The sequence below is a fragment of the Candoia aspera genome, chromosome 3, assembly GCF_035149785.1.
Source record: "Candoia aspera isolate rCanAsp1 chromosome 3, rCanAsp1.hap2, whole genome shotgun sequence".
Taxonomy (NCBI): domain Eukaryota; kingdom Metazoa; phylum Chordata; class Lepidosauria; order Squamata; family Boidae; genus Candoia; species Candoia aspera.
Genome location: NC_086155.1, coordinates 63,307,393 through 63,322,747, shown reverse-complemented (window position 1 = coordinate 63,322,747; position 15,355 = coordinate 63,307,393). Strand labels below are relative to the sequence as shown.

The 15,355-nt window shown below is 38.7% G+C and overlaps 1 protein-coding gene across 3 annotated transcripts in view; it reads right to left on the bottom strand.

The window, feature by feature from the left end:
• Window positions 1–15,355, bottom strand: part of OSBPL9 (oxysterol binding protein like 9) — a 75,076-nt gene that overhangs the window by 35,256 nt on the left and 24,465 nt on the right. For 2 of the 3 annotated variants that reach the window (XM_063297929.1, XM_063297930.1), the window contains exons 4-5: window positions 6,214–6,290; window positions 1,415–1,510 (exon numbers count right to left, since the gene is read on the bottom strand). In XM_063297929.1, coding sequence (XP_063153999.1) covers window positions 1,415–1,510; window positions 6,214–6,290 — 173 coding nt within the window. Of the gene's footprint in view, window positions 1–1,414; window positions 1,511–4,204; window positions 4,229–6,213; window positions 6,291–15,355 lie in introns of those variants that run through there. The other variant, XM_063297931.1, reaches the window with a different exon arrangement.

Below are 15,355 nucleotides of genomic sequence, written 5' to 3'. Positions count from 1 at the left end.
ACGTTAGTTTCTGTATACCAAATACAAGTTATATCTCTCTTTCCAAAAATAATATTCATATTACCAGTGGCTTTAATAATATAGCTTTCATCTAAAACAAACTGATGCTTCCCATTAGTTCATAAACTCATTTACTTTCACTGCAAAGTGTAAAGCACAGTTATGGGGGGTGGGGAACAGGAATATACTCTGATCACAACATTACAAACAAAATGTGAAAGAACAGCATAGTACCAAAAACAGGAGCATCCACAGGCATGTTTAAAAAAAACCTCAAGATGGGAGCCACAGTTCTGCCCCTTTTGTGTGCACATCAATGTCACATCCATGCATAAAGGGGTGGGGCTTTGATCATGACCACTATCTTGACTTTTTTTTAAACACCCCCATGGATGCCCCTGCCTGCAAACTATAGATGATCATATATTCAAGTCAAGCCAATATACCAAGAAAACATTTCAAAATAATTTCTTTAGAAATAAAATATTCCACTGCTTCTCCTATTTTTATTATCAAATATTTACTTCATTTCCAAGATCAAATATATGAGCCACTTGATAAGGAACTAAGTGAATTTAACTTAGAGTTGTAATCTATGGCACCACAGATTAACCGTGACACACACAATGTAATGCAAAAAAAAAAAAAAAGAAGACATATTTTCTATAGAAAAAATTATTTAAATAAATTATCCAACATCAGAGTTTTTCATGCGCTAGAATACCCAGATTCAAAACCTCATTAAAATTGAAACCTTTAAGTAGAGAGTTATTTTAGGTTTTGTCTGATTTTCAGTTTTCATTAAATATTACAAAACTAAGATTTGCACATCCTTAGATTTTACTTAAGCAAGCTTTACATTGCTGTTCTTAGAACCTGACTATTGTCATGAGTACTGATGGTGAGCAGGAGGGGGCCTCTATCCAGGGGGGAAAACGCATGCGTAGTACTGAGGAGTTAAGCAGCCATTCAAAGAGACACAGATCAGACCCGCCTTAACTTTTGGGGTTTATCTGTCTGGGTTTTTCCCACGCTTCTTCAATTTGTTAGGATTTTCTGTCTCATGTAGCAGTAATAAAACACTAGAGACCTATTCCTTGTCTCAGCGTGGTTCCTGGCTGTTAGGACAACTATTCTGTGAAAGAATTCAGATACTAATTTCCACCCAGGCCCCTCAGATCTAATCTCTTTTAGCAGGAACTGCCAACATACTACCTTCATATTTTGAAACAAAGGTTAGAAAACTGCTTTTTAAGAAAATAAATTCAAAATTCAAACAAAAATGTATGTCGTTCCCATTTCTGGCATAATCTGCAACAGAATTAGAGCTTCTGAATTTTAGGAACAAAATAAAGTATAACATCACCAGAAATTTACTTAAATCTATAATACAGTCATTACAGGGTTAACGTACCTTCAGCTGGTCTATCAAAATTTGTAGGTAAGCATCAGCTTCTGTAAGTTTTTTATCAAAATCTTGGACACTTGGAACAAAGCCAGGCTCCACACCCTATAATCAAAATATCTCAGATTTAGCCTAATAATTTGTGTTTGTTTACCGGCACACAGAAAAGCAAATTCTTTAATATTCCAACACAATAATAGCTATGAAGTAAGTTATCAAGATAGGTTTTCAAGAACATGAAGGATAAATTACTGCATTTTTGTTATTAACATAGTTGAAACTAGCTGATAATAGCTCAAGGAGCAGTCTCAGTACTCTGTAGTTGCAGGAGTGGCTACTTTGCTAAACAGTTTTAACATTCTTCTGCAATGACCTATGGACAATTATTTAATAAAGGTACTCTCCTGTACATTTAAGGTCGGACTCATACATTCTCAAATTATACAAAATAAAGGCAGACTTAATTGTGCAAATCTGTTAAGGAAAAAACAGAAATGTCCCATCGTATTTAACAGTGCTTATTTCCACAAGTTTTTAAATTCAAAAAATGAGTATTAGAAGATATTGGCTCATTTAGAACCCACTCCATTTAAAAAGTCTTTCTCAAAACTGATGCAAAGTTAAGACATTTTTGGCTGTCTAGCAAGGAACTTTTGACAACATGTAGTATACTGTTGTACCTAAACTCATATGATATGTTTTTACTCATAGTTTATATGCCTTTATTTAGACATTTTACATGCCAAATCAACTTTCATGTTTAATGTAGTACTTTTAGAATAATGGTACTGTAATGTGTAAGACTGAAAGAACAGAAACAACCAGAAAAGAGAGTTCTATCCTACGATTCTTCTCATTCATCCCCTCCTTCTGCAATTTTGTTGCTCTTTACAGACAATGTGAAACAACTATCACAGACAAATAAGATGATACTGAATTGACATAGCTAATAAATACCCAGTGGCCTGGTTCACACATCACACTAAGCCATAACCCTTGATTTACAAAATACATTGACTGGGTCCATACACTGTAAACAGAACAAAACCAACCTCATTATGACATGGCACAATGTGCAAACCTAACCAATGTCACAGTTATTATTTTATTGTATTGAACTAATTTTTTTTCAACAGTATAATTTAGACAATATTTACAGACATTCCATTAATTTCAGCAGTGTTTTAAAAATTAATAGGATTTAAAAATCCTTATGTTTAGCAGAATTATGACCAAGGCTTTTAAAAAGGTAACAAGCTATTAGCAATAATCTGTATGTTTGGTTTTCAAGTGATGCTATGATTTTTGTACTTTATCTTTATTATCCTATGCAGTCTGCCCTGCATTGGTAGGTCTTCAGCTGGGTGTCTTCTGCTGGCCCATTCTTTATTACTAATGAGAAGGGTGTTTAAAACCTACCTATTTCTCAGATCTTTCTAGAATTTGTGTTTAAAAAGCTTTAGCACACAATTTCAATAATTGCTTTTGGTGGGGGGGTGCCTTCGAGTCAGTGTTGACTCCTGGCGACTACCTGGACTAGCCCCTGCAGTTTTCTTGGCAAAATTTTTCACAGGTGGTTTACCATTGCCTGCTTCCTAGGGCTGAGAGTGTGTGACTGGCCCAAGATCACCCAGCTGGATTTGTAAGCTGACCAAATCTTCAATTAAGATCAATGACCAGCTAGACCAGTTAAATATTAAAAGTGCATGGAATCGTCAAAGGTTTGTGTACGATCCCCACATAATTAAAAAGTTGCTTTCTCCCGTGAAATAGGAATCCTTTGAAGTAAATAGTACACAAATGTCTGTATAAAAAATAAAGGGATTTACCATGTAGTCCACAGTGTGGATTGGCATGATATATAATCCAATTAATTATGTAGTGACTGCAGTCTTTATAAAAGATTATATGCCACCATGGTTGCTATACCGTTTGTTTGTTCCCTGTAAGCATGTTTCCAATTCCCCCAGAATTAATTATCATATGACATTCTTGCACAACTGTGGTTTCCACAGTTGAGATCCACATTTGACATTTCAGACAGGCATACCTCTTACAGCAAAATTGATTCTATTCTCCTTCCAATTCCTCACTCTATATAAGTTTGGCTATGCAAAGAACTCAGATAACTGAATTCATCCTTAATAGGCTGGTCTAATTATGTATTCATCAAGGAAAGTCTACTTACATGTTGATTTGCAACTTGAAAGCAATCAGTATGTTGCTGTCTACTATTTAGCAAATTTATAGAGAAGGAAGTCAAATGAGTTTTAAGATCTACAGCATAGTTAAGCATCTCAAACGTTGACAAGGAATCATTCTCCTGACATCATTAACAACTCTAGAGCTTTCAGTAAAAATGGTCTATCTCACAGTCCAGATGTTAAACCCAGAGAAAGGCCCATTTAAATAGCAGAAGCAGCAATGGCAGTAACCAGCCAGTCATCCACAGCTCAGTCTGAAAGTAAACTAACTCTGAACCTCCAACATACGATGCCCTCCTTTCCAACATTCAATTTCGGTTCACACTGAGCGGAACTAGTTAAAGCTCGGAACTGCGTGGAGATGATCCACCGGGTCTCTTGCCTACTCGCCTATTCTACAAGCGAGCATCAACCCTGACGCCAAACGCAAGGCGGGACATTCGCAAAACTACGCTACTAGCCAATACATCAGAGACCAGGGAAATCAGCGAACTCAAGCGTTGGGCGGGCCTCCTCGAGGCCAGCAGATAGAGGGTTTCCATTCCTTTCCTGACAGTTACGATACGACGCTACCCCAACATCTGTTCCTACTCACACTAGCCATTCGTTCCACAGCCGGTAACGCCTCTCGAGAAAGTCTTACAAGACCTCCCTCCTCCCCCCCACCCCGCCGCCCCCGGTAGAGTGGCCGCGTCGCAAACCCTCCGTTCACACGGTTATTGTCTTAACGCCAAGTGGGACCCGATTGGCTACGGGTCAGGTGTCCTTTAGCCTAAGCCGTCCTCCCTCCCGCGGAGTAATCGAAAGGGGAACGCAAATAGTCAAACCGCGTCGAAGTGTTCCTTTCTTTCCTTTGGCGCTGCTGCGGTCCCTGTGTATAGGGACTCAGATGGCATTGAACAATTAGAAAAAATTACCATGCAAAATACAGTACTCGCTCTGCCGTTCACAACCCATTTATCTGCCTAGAACTTCTCGCGCCAGCGCTGAGGATGCCACAAATCCATTCAGATTGCCACCTCTCCCATTGTAGTTGTTTTCTAAAATGCGTCTAACTTCCTTGCAATTGGCTACAGCCTACGTCGCTTTCCCACTTTCAGGCCACCGTGATCATCCGCCGAGTTCGATTCCCCGCCCTTCTCAGCGGGTTTCAGTTTAGCATGCATATTGGATTGGATACAGAATCCCCTACTACGGAACGGATTTAAATTTTTACAATGTTATAGCTGCCTAATATTTATTTGACAGAATTCAGCAGAGCCTGCCTTATTCCGCTCCAGAGCTTTCCCATTCTTAGTCTCCCAGCTGGAGTCTCCTATGCCGCTGCCGAAAAATTGCTCTAAGGGGGGTCAGGAGGACCTGCAGCGGCGAGAATTAATAGGGTCTCTGCGACTGAGAATAACAGGGTTGGCAAAAGGTAGGAAGAAATCGAATAGTCTGAGTTGGATAGACTTGCAAATAAAACTACATAGTAGGCTGCAACTGTCGCTGTAAATCTAAGGTTTGAAATAATTGTTTTATATATTATAAAACAATTTTAAATATATTTTATATATTATTTTATATTGCTTTTACAAGGGTTTCTTGTTTGAAAATTATTGGGAATGACATTAAAATACAGTGGCACACCCATACGCTTCTTTTACTCAGTCATACCAAGCACAAAGTGAATGTGCAGTATTACAACTTAAGACTAAAATTTTAAAAAGAAGACTCCGCTTTGTAATATGGAAGTATATTTCAGGGGTTCAAATACACATGTCATGCAGCAGATCTCACTAGTTTCAAATTATAAAGATTAGAAGAAAGTTCCCAACCTCAGTCAGTCATGTTTTGGTGTATTTCAGGGCTGGATTTTGTTTTTTGCTTTTGTTTCCCCCCCCCCCCCCACTGGACTGCTATAAACACAATCCAGGATTTAAGAAGGCAGTTAACAAATTTTGGCAAAACCTTTGCCTGCAGATGTTTAGATGAGGAAGAAACCTAAGGGTGTATAAGACACACTTTGTAATTATGATACAGTGCTCTTTTTACTGAAAACAGACACACTCATGCTTTTTTCCTTATTATATTTTGCTTTGAGATTTTTGTTTTGATTTTTTTTAAAAAAGAAAGCTCACAAAACAGCAAACTTACAATACTATTTATATTCTAGTCAATGTATTTATATAGCTGTTCCCTATTCTAGCGTAGAGAATTTGCACTATGTCTCCAAACCTGACAAGCAGATATGGATGAATATATAAGACAATTATTTCAACAAAAAATACAAATTATAACACAAACCTGTTGCTGAAAAGAGATTAAATAAGACATATTTGAAAATAACTTTCAGTCAATGCCCCTAATTCTTCAGATCTTAAGAGAACAGTTTCTCTTCTGCATATTGGCAATACAGTGCCATTTAAAACTTAATTCAGCTGGAATGCTTTCTGTTTGAAACATTTTAAATGCCTTGATTTTATAATTAATACTGGTATATTTGCAACAGAAAGCTGTATTCAGTTCTGAATATAATCTGGAATGTATTCAATTTTTATGAGCTTATTTGAGCAAATACTCTTAACAATTTCATAATTTTAAGCAGACTGCAAATGAACTTACCTGGAGTTGAAGAGTATGACGAAGGATGGTTTCCTCTAAAGCATGAATCCATTTCTCTCTTTCATCAGCATCTCGGGCTGAAAGAATATTAAAAATGTACTTGTGGCCTTAATTCAACAATAAAGCAAGAAGGCTAACTATGTCTGTCTATTACATCAGTGAACTCTGTTGTTAAACAACATACCTAAATTAATGTGTAAGACAAATGTCCACTATGATTAAAAAGTTGCTTTGAAGATAGTGGGGAAAAATAAATTTGTATACATTATATGACTTAAATCCAAGGGAAATTTAGTGACAGGTCCAGTATGAATGGTGAAATTCAACTCCATGTGAGGGGAATTCTTTTGCTTCCTTTATACAATTTTCCATGCCCCAAATGCTTCAGAAAATTACCTACACTTCTAGAGCAGAAGAATTGTTATCTTTGGGTTTCCCTCAAATGATTTGCTAAATTAGGAGATTCTACAATTTTTTTTAACTAGCACCCAGCTGAACTTGTCTAATCTCAAAGAAGAGAAATTGCATCAGACATGACTAGTACTTTGATGGAAAAGCACCATAAAATAGCAGAGATGTAAATTAAACTGGAAGGTAGAAAAAAAAATATCCCAGAAGTAGGCAATGATAAAACACTTTTGCACTGACATCAAGAAAACTACATGCACATGTAGTCACAAGAGTTACATTCAATTGAAGGAGACTTTATTATACCCAATTTCAACTTGTGCTTATAATTTTTAGAGGAAAAAAGTGGGTATTACAAAGGGGAAATGTAGCAATATGAGATTATTTATAATATAAAAAGAAAAGCCACACTCCTATCCTCCCAGATACACTCTGCTTGACTAGAAACCAGGAGACTGAGAGTTCTAGTCCTGCCTTAGGCATGAAAGCTGGCTGGGTGACCTTGGGCCAGTCACTCTCTCTCAGCCCAACTCACCACATAGGGTTGCTATTGTGGGGAAAATAGGAAGAGGAGGGAGTATTAGGTATGTTTGCCGCCTTGAGTTATTTATAAAAATAATAAAGGCAGGATAAAAATTAAATAAATATGTCTGTAACAGAGAACCCACCAACTGTTGCTAAAGAGAAAAAGAAAGCAAAAGGAAGATTTAGGTATGTTCACCGCCCTGAGTTATTTATAAAAATAATAAAGGCAGGATAAAAATAAAATAATATATATATAAATAAATATAAATAAATATAAATAAGCAAGCAAGCAGTATATATTATTATTAACGCTAACCTTCAAGTCTTCAGCAAAGGATCGTTACCTTGTCATGGTGCTGGAGCTTGAGCACCTCAATGATGCCATGAGCTAAACCGTGAAGGGCCACCCAAGACGGGAAGGTCATGACAGAGAGGTCAGACTAAATGCGATCCCTGGGGAAGGTAGTGGCAACCCACCCCAGTATTCTTGCCGTGAAAACTAAATGGATCAGTACAACCAGAGATATGTCGGTATACCATCGGAAGATGAGACCCCCAGGTCGGAAGATGGTCAAAATGCTACTGGGGAGGAACAGAGGATGAGTTCAACTAGCCCCAGACGTGATGACGCAGCTAGCTCAAAGCCGAAAGGACGGCTAGCGGCCGACGGTGCTGGTGGTGAACGGCGAATCCAATGTTCTAAGGATCAACACACCATTGGAACCTGGAATGTAAGATCTATGAGCCAGGGCAAATTGGATGTGGTTATTGGTGAGATGTCAAGATTAAAGATAGACATTTTGGGCGTCAGTGAACTGAAATGGTCTGGAATGGGCCACTTCACATCAAATGACCACCAGATCTACTACTGTGGACAAGAGGACCAAAGAAGAAATGGAGTAGCCTTCATAATTAATAGTAAAGTGGCTAAAGCAGTGCTTGGATACAATCCAAAAAATGATAGAATGATCTCAATTTGAATTCAGGGCAAGTCATCTAACATCACAGTGATCCAAATATACGCCCCAACCACAGATGCTGAAGAAGCTGAAGTAGAGCAGTTCTATGAGGATCTGCAGCACCTACTGGACAACACGCCTAAAAGAGATGTTATTTTCATCACGGGAGACTGGAATGCTAAGGTGGGCAGTCAAATGACACCTGGAATTACAGGTAAGCATGGCCTGGGAGAACAAAACGAAGCAGGACATAGGCTGATAGAATTTTGCCAAGACAACTCACTCTGCGTAACAAACACTCTCTTCCAACAACCTAAGAGACGGCTTTATACATGGACTTCACCAGATGGACAACACCGAAATCAGATTGACTACATCCTTTGCAGCCAAAGGTGGCGGACATCTATACAGTCAGTAAAAACAAGACCTGGAGCTGACTGTAGTTCCGATCACGAACTTCTTCTTGCACAATTTAGGATCAGACTAAAGAGATTAGGGAAGACCCACAGATCAGCTAGATATGAGCTCACTAATATTCCAAAGGAATATGCAGTGGAGGTGAAGAATAGATTTAAGGGACTGGACTTAGTAGATAGGGTCCCGGAAGAACCATGGACAGAAGTTCGCAACATTGTTCAGGAGGCAGCAACAAAATACATCCCAAAGAAAGAGAAAACCAAGAAGGCAAAGTGGCTGTCTGCTGAGACACTAGAAGTAGCCCAAGAAAGAAGGAAAGCAAAAGGCAACAGTGATAGGGGGAGATATGCCCAATTAAATGCAAAATTCCAGAGATTAGCCAGAAGAGAGAAGGAATTATTTTTAAACAAACAATGCATGGAAGTGGAAGAAGACAATAGAATAGGAAGGACAAGAGACCTCTTCCAGAAAATTAGAAACATCGGAGGTAAATTCCAGGCAAAAATGGGCATGATCAAAAACAAAGATGGCAAGGACCTAACAGAAGAAGAAGAGATTAAGAAAAGGTGGCAAGAATATACGGAAGACCTGTATAGGAAGGATAACAATATCGGGGATAGCTTTGACAGTGTGGTCAGTGAGCTAGAGCCAGACATCCTGAAGAGTGAGGTTGAATGGGCCTTAAGAAGCATTGCTAATAACAAGGCAGCAGGAGACGACGGCATCCCAGCTGAACTGTTCAAAATCTTGCATGATGCTGCTGTCAAGGTAATGCATGCTATATGCCAGCAAATTTGGAAAACACAAGAATGGCCATCAGACTGGAAAAAATCAACTTCTATCCCCATACCAAAAAAGGGAAACACTGAAGAATGTTCAAACTATCGAACAGTGGCGTTCATTTCACATGCCAGTAAGGTAATGCTCAAGATCCTGGAAGGTAGACTTCAGCAATTCATGGAGCGAGAATTGCCAGATGTACAAGTTGGGTTTAGAAAAGGCAGAGGAACTAGGGACCAAATTGCCAATATCCGCTGGATAATGGAAAAAGCCAGGGAGTTTCAGAAAAACATCTATTTCTGTTTTATTGACTATTCTAAAGCCTTTGACTGTGTGGACCATAACAAATTGTGGCAAGTTCTTAGCAGTATGGGGATAGTCATCTTGTATGCCTCCTGAAGAATCTGTATAACGACCAAGTAGCAACAGTAAGAACAGACCACGGAACAACGGACTGGTTTAAGATTGGGAAAGCAGTACGGCAGGGCTGTATACTCTCACCCTACCTATTCAACTTGTATGCAGAACACATCATGCGACATGCTGGGCTTGAGGAATCCAAGGCTGGAGTTAAAATCGCTGGAAGAAACATTAACAATCTCAGATATGCAGATGGTACCACTTTGATGGCTGAAAGCTAAGAGGAACTGAGGAGCCTTATGATGAAGGTGAAAGAAGAAAGTGCAATAGCTGGCTTGCAGCTAAACCTCAAAAAAACCAAGATTACGGCAACCAGCTTGATTGATAACTGGCAAATAGAGGGAGAAAATGTAGAGGCAGTGAAAGACTTTGTATTTCTAGGTGCGAAGATTACTGCAGATGCTGACTGCAGTCAGGAAATCAGAAGACGCTTAATCCTTGGAAGAAGAGCAATGACAAAACTCGATAAAATAGTTAAGAGCAGAGACATCACACTGACAACAAAGGTCCGCATAGTTAAAGCAATGGTGTTCCCCGTAGTAACATATGGCTGCGAGAGCTGGACCATAAGGAAGGCTGAGAGAAGGAAGATAGTGTCATGTTCACTGATTCAATGTAGCTTATACATCGTAACATTTCACATGCCATGGCGCTGACGGGTGTTTCTGTTTGGGAGGGAGCTGCTGTGAGACCTTGTACCAAGCTCTGTATGTGAAATCAGTACAATGGAATGTGTTTGGGTTATGTTATCTCTTCAAGGACTTTTCCCGCAGACCATCAGAAACCGTTAGGAGCACCTGGGATTGTGAACTTGAGAAGATTCTACGGGCGGAGGGATTTCATTTGCACCGAGGGTTTTTAGTTTGAATTTGGCGTGCTTTCATCATTCTCAGCTTTCTCTGTGATCCTGCGTACTATTCTTTAATAAATCAGATATCTTTGAATTCATACCCATGAGTCTGATGGTGTTTTAGAATAGGCAACCATTACAGATCGATGCTTTTGAACTGTGGTGTTGGAGGAACATTCTGAGAGTGCCTTGGACTGCAAGAAGATCAAACCAGTCCATCCTCCAGGAAATAAAGCCAGACTGCTCACTTGAGGGAACGATATTAAAGGCAAAACTGAAATACTTTGGCCACATAATGAGAAGACAGGACACCCTGGAGAAGATGCTGATGCTAGGGAGAGTGGAAGGCAAAAGGAAGAGGGGCCGACCAAGGGCAAGATGGATAGATGATATTCTAGAGGTGACAGATTCGTCCCTGGGGGAGCTGAGGGTGTTGACGACCGACAGGAAGCTCTGGCGTGGGCTAGTCCATGAAGTCACGAAGAGTCGGAAACGACTAAATGAATAAACAACAACAACCTTCAAGTATGCTACCAAATCCTATATGTAAAAGCCAAATTTCTGGTATCAGTTCATCACATTCCTAGTATTTTATCAATCACTGAACACTTAATATAAATCATATGGTAAAGCTTCTTTGCACACCAGTTAAACACATAGGTAATATAATAACAATAGTTCACTATAGATGTTAATTTCCTAAAATCAGGATCACAAGAAAGTAAACAAAGATGTAGAATCTGCTATACTGCTATACTATACTGTATCTTCCAACTCAACTATCCTAGCTGAAAGATACACAGGTATTCACAAATGAAGTAGCTAATATTCTGCTATCATGCAAACAATACCAGTGCTTTATATGAGGGTCAAAAAGGAGCTTGGTCCAATTATAATTACTCATTCAACAGTGAGAAAAAAGTCCTCACATTTCCTTTTACTGTAATAATGTTTGTTGCATCTTGAATCACAGGAGGACAGATCAGGATGTTTTCTTTTGTAACTTCCTATTTTGTTTTTACATCTGTGTTAATAGATCTCTGTTAATTTTATTTATATATGTGTGTCTTTGAGTCAGTGATGACTCCTGGTGACTGCCTGGACAAGTCCCTGCAGTTTTCTTGGCAAGATTTCATAAATGGTTTGCCATTGCCTTCTTCCTAGGGCTGAGAGAGTATGACTGGCCCAAGGTTTTGTACCTAAGGTGGCATTAGAACTCACAGTCTCCTGTTTTCTAGCTTAGTATCTTAACTATTACACCAAACTGGCTCTCATCTGTTAAAATTACATAAACACATTTTTATAATTTTCTTAAGAAATGTGTATTTAAATGCATATTTATCTGCTAAAATAGGTAATCAGCAATCAAAATGAGTTCACTGCTATTACCCAGGTTTATCATAGTATTTTCAGCACTGAACACCCTCCAGATTTATGCACGTCAAGTTTCAAAATTCTAGCAATGGCCATGCTAGTTGGGAAAATCTGAGAGCTGAAGTCCATACATCTGTAGTGCACCAGAATTGGGAAAGGCCATTTCATAAAGTTCTTTGATTTTTAATAGGTATAAGAATAAGCTGAAAATTGGACACACTTTTAATGAACTTTCTTCTAAGCTATGACTGTAGACACATGTATAAGCTACTTTAACATGGGGATTGCCACTTTGTGTTCTGCAATTTTTGTGCATTTTTTTAAGAATACATGCTAAACAATTTAGTATTTAAGAAAATGATATTAAATATTAATGCTTAGAATAAATTTCATAGGATTCTGAGAAAAAGAAAATGGAGTAATATGTAATCACGTGACTGGGTTGTTCAAACAGCTGAGTGTGATAGGTAAAATTAAAAATGAAGACTGGCAAAATTAGGTAAACACTCTCAAATGCTTATCTGCAAGAATGTGATATTATCTGTTAAATCAGTATATTTTCACAACTAACTTTTCTGAATATATACCAACGTATAAAGAATTTAAAGAATGTTGAAGTCTTATGCAACTGCAATCTGATTGGTTGGAGAGATCAGTAATGGGCAATTTTAATTAATAATAGGCTATACTGTGCTTATCTTTGGTTTGCTGAACTATGGCTACACTCACACATAACAATTTAGCATAATATGATTGGTTGTAGCTGTTGGCCATTTGAGGTAGGCCAGGTCAGGAAACAGACACAAGAACTACATAATTCTACTTCATTTTTTAAAAAATAGTTTTTATTAAAGATTTTACATAGATAATAGGAAATACATTCAAAGAAAAAAATATAGTAAATGTGAAAATGAAAAAAAGGACAAAAGATAGAAAAAGGAAAAGAACAGAGCAGAGCAGAAAACGTGAATGGAGATAGAGATATAGAGATATAGAAGTGGGTTCCAATCTTTCTCTCAGCAGTTATACATACAGTTCTAATCAAACCTCTCTAAGATTACATCATAATTCCCTTTCTATAACCTATTCTTTCTAATCATCAAAAATTCTACTTTATTGTTATATGGTATAATAACAGAATCTTGAACGCCTTTCTCTTTCCTTCTCTCTTATACCTAAGAGAATCAAGGTGGGCCAACTCTGAGTTTCTTCCTCACTCTTTCCTTTCATGGCCGAGCTGGTGTTTTTATAATGGCTGCTGCATATTTCCTTCAAGGCTATCTCCATACTCCTCTACAGTAGCCTGATCTAAAGGGCCAATGAAGTTATTCTATGCCAGGGTTTCTCAGCCAGGGTTCCATGGAACCCTAGGTTTCGCAAAAGGTCACTAAGAGTTCCCTGGGAGATCACAATTTATTTTAAAAATTATTTCAAATTCAGGCAACTTCACATTAAAGAAATAAGTTTCATTCATTTGGTTTAAGTTAATGCATATAAGTCCTATATGTCAGGCTCTGCCTGCTAACCAGTAAAGACACAGATGCTAGCGTAGGCTTAGGTTCTGGCTTTATTGAGGAACAGAGTGCATGCCTTTAAAAAGCTGAGAATGAGGGGAACGCGCCGGAACGGGATTTAAATAGCCCGCGCCGGTCAGCGCTCCATCCCACCTTATTCCAGGTGCGTCCCACGAGTCCCACCGGTTTCGTCCTTGTCAGGTGAGAGGTCGTTCAGCCCCCCTGTGCCCCGGGCGTCGCCTCGATCGCCTTCCTGAACGGTAATGATTCATTGCCGGGCGATCAGGCTCTTAATCCCTTTTGACAGCTTGGGTGTGCCTCTCCTGTTGTCTTGTCAATTACCTTTTGGCAACTTTGTATCTTTGTCTTCCCTGCCGCCGGCTTTGGTTGTTACTTAGTTTCCAGCACCTGTTGCTTTCTTTTTGTTTCATGGTTGCCTTTTGCCTTAATCCGCCAGGGACCCATTTCCCTGTATTGTCATGCCAGCCGTTGCGATGTCACAAGCATCGCAACGGTGATTATGACACTACACATCAAACAAATATAATAATTTTGTAACTTCTGGCCTATATCTGAGCCTGAATGTGCAGGGGTTCCCCAAGGCCTGAAAAATATTTCAAGCGTTCCTCCAGGGACAAAAGGTTGAGAAAGGCAGATGGTAATCACACAGCATTCATAAAAGTAGAGAGGATAGTACCAAGATTTTGAGGTACTATACTCTTATCAGCAAGCTATGTTCTCAAAATGAAAAGTAATTACAAATAAATGGGGAACATCTAAACTATTTGTAGAACTACAGTAAAAATTTCACTGAAGTGTTGCCAATAATGCACTTGCCTCCTTGTAAAACCCTTCCTATCTTCCCTCATCTGTTGTTTATGCTAACTGTGAGAAAGCAGGGCAATGTTTTTCAGATGTTGATATTTTTATACTGGATTAGTATTTTATTGAATATATCCATTATTTCTCAAATTAAAAGAGATTATGAATTGTGTTAAAATAGTAAAATTTTATAAGACAGATACAAAAAACTGTTATGAAGCATCTGTATGGAAAGTTAAAGCATTGCATCAGATTTTAATAGCATTAACAAAATGGGAAAAGTCTGCTATAAACAAGTTTCAAATGTTGGATTTACATTACTTCTAATCTACTTACACAAGAGATGTATAGAAATACCTGTTCTGATATTTACTTACTTACTTACTTACTTGACTTATACTGTATGGCTATTTCTTTAGATGACTCTAGGCAGCTCACAACAATCCATAAAAAACATACTTAAAAACAAAAGTACCCCCCAAACCAATCATCCTCACAGCTCAACCCTCATCTTAATCCAATGCTTGGGGGGAAGAGCCAGGTCTTCCCAGCCCTCCAGAAGGCTAAAAGGGTAGGGATCCCTTGGATCTCAGATGGGAGGCTGTTCCAAAGGGCTGGGGGGGCCATTGAGGAGGTATGCTTCCAAAGCCCCATCAGATGACAACATTTAAGGGAGTGGACCTGGAGCACTTCCACCCTATCTCATCTAGTAGAATGGGCAGATATCCTCAGGTATAGGCCATCCCACGAGTAACCTGTCCCTGTGCCATGTAGGGCTTTAAAGGTGATAACCAGCACCTTGAATTGCACCCAGAAAGCAACTAGAAGCCAGTACAAGTGTTACTTGGTGAAGTGCGGGGCATCCAAAACTGTGCATGCCACTGCATTCCGGACCAGTTGCAACTTCCAGATGATCATGCTATTAGCAGCAAAAGACTTACATAAAATATTTGATCTTCCTAATAATGCAATCCAAAGCATTTACTCAGAAATCACAATGCATTCAAACTCTGCAGTAGGTATGGATTATACCTACTGCAGAGGTATAGATCACCTTCAAGTCTATATATTTT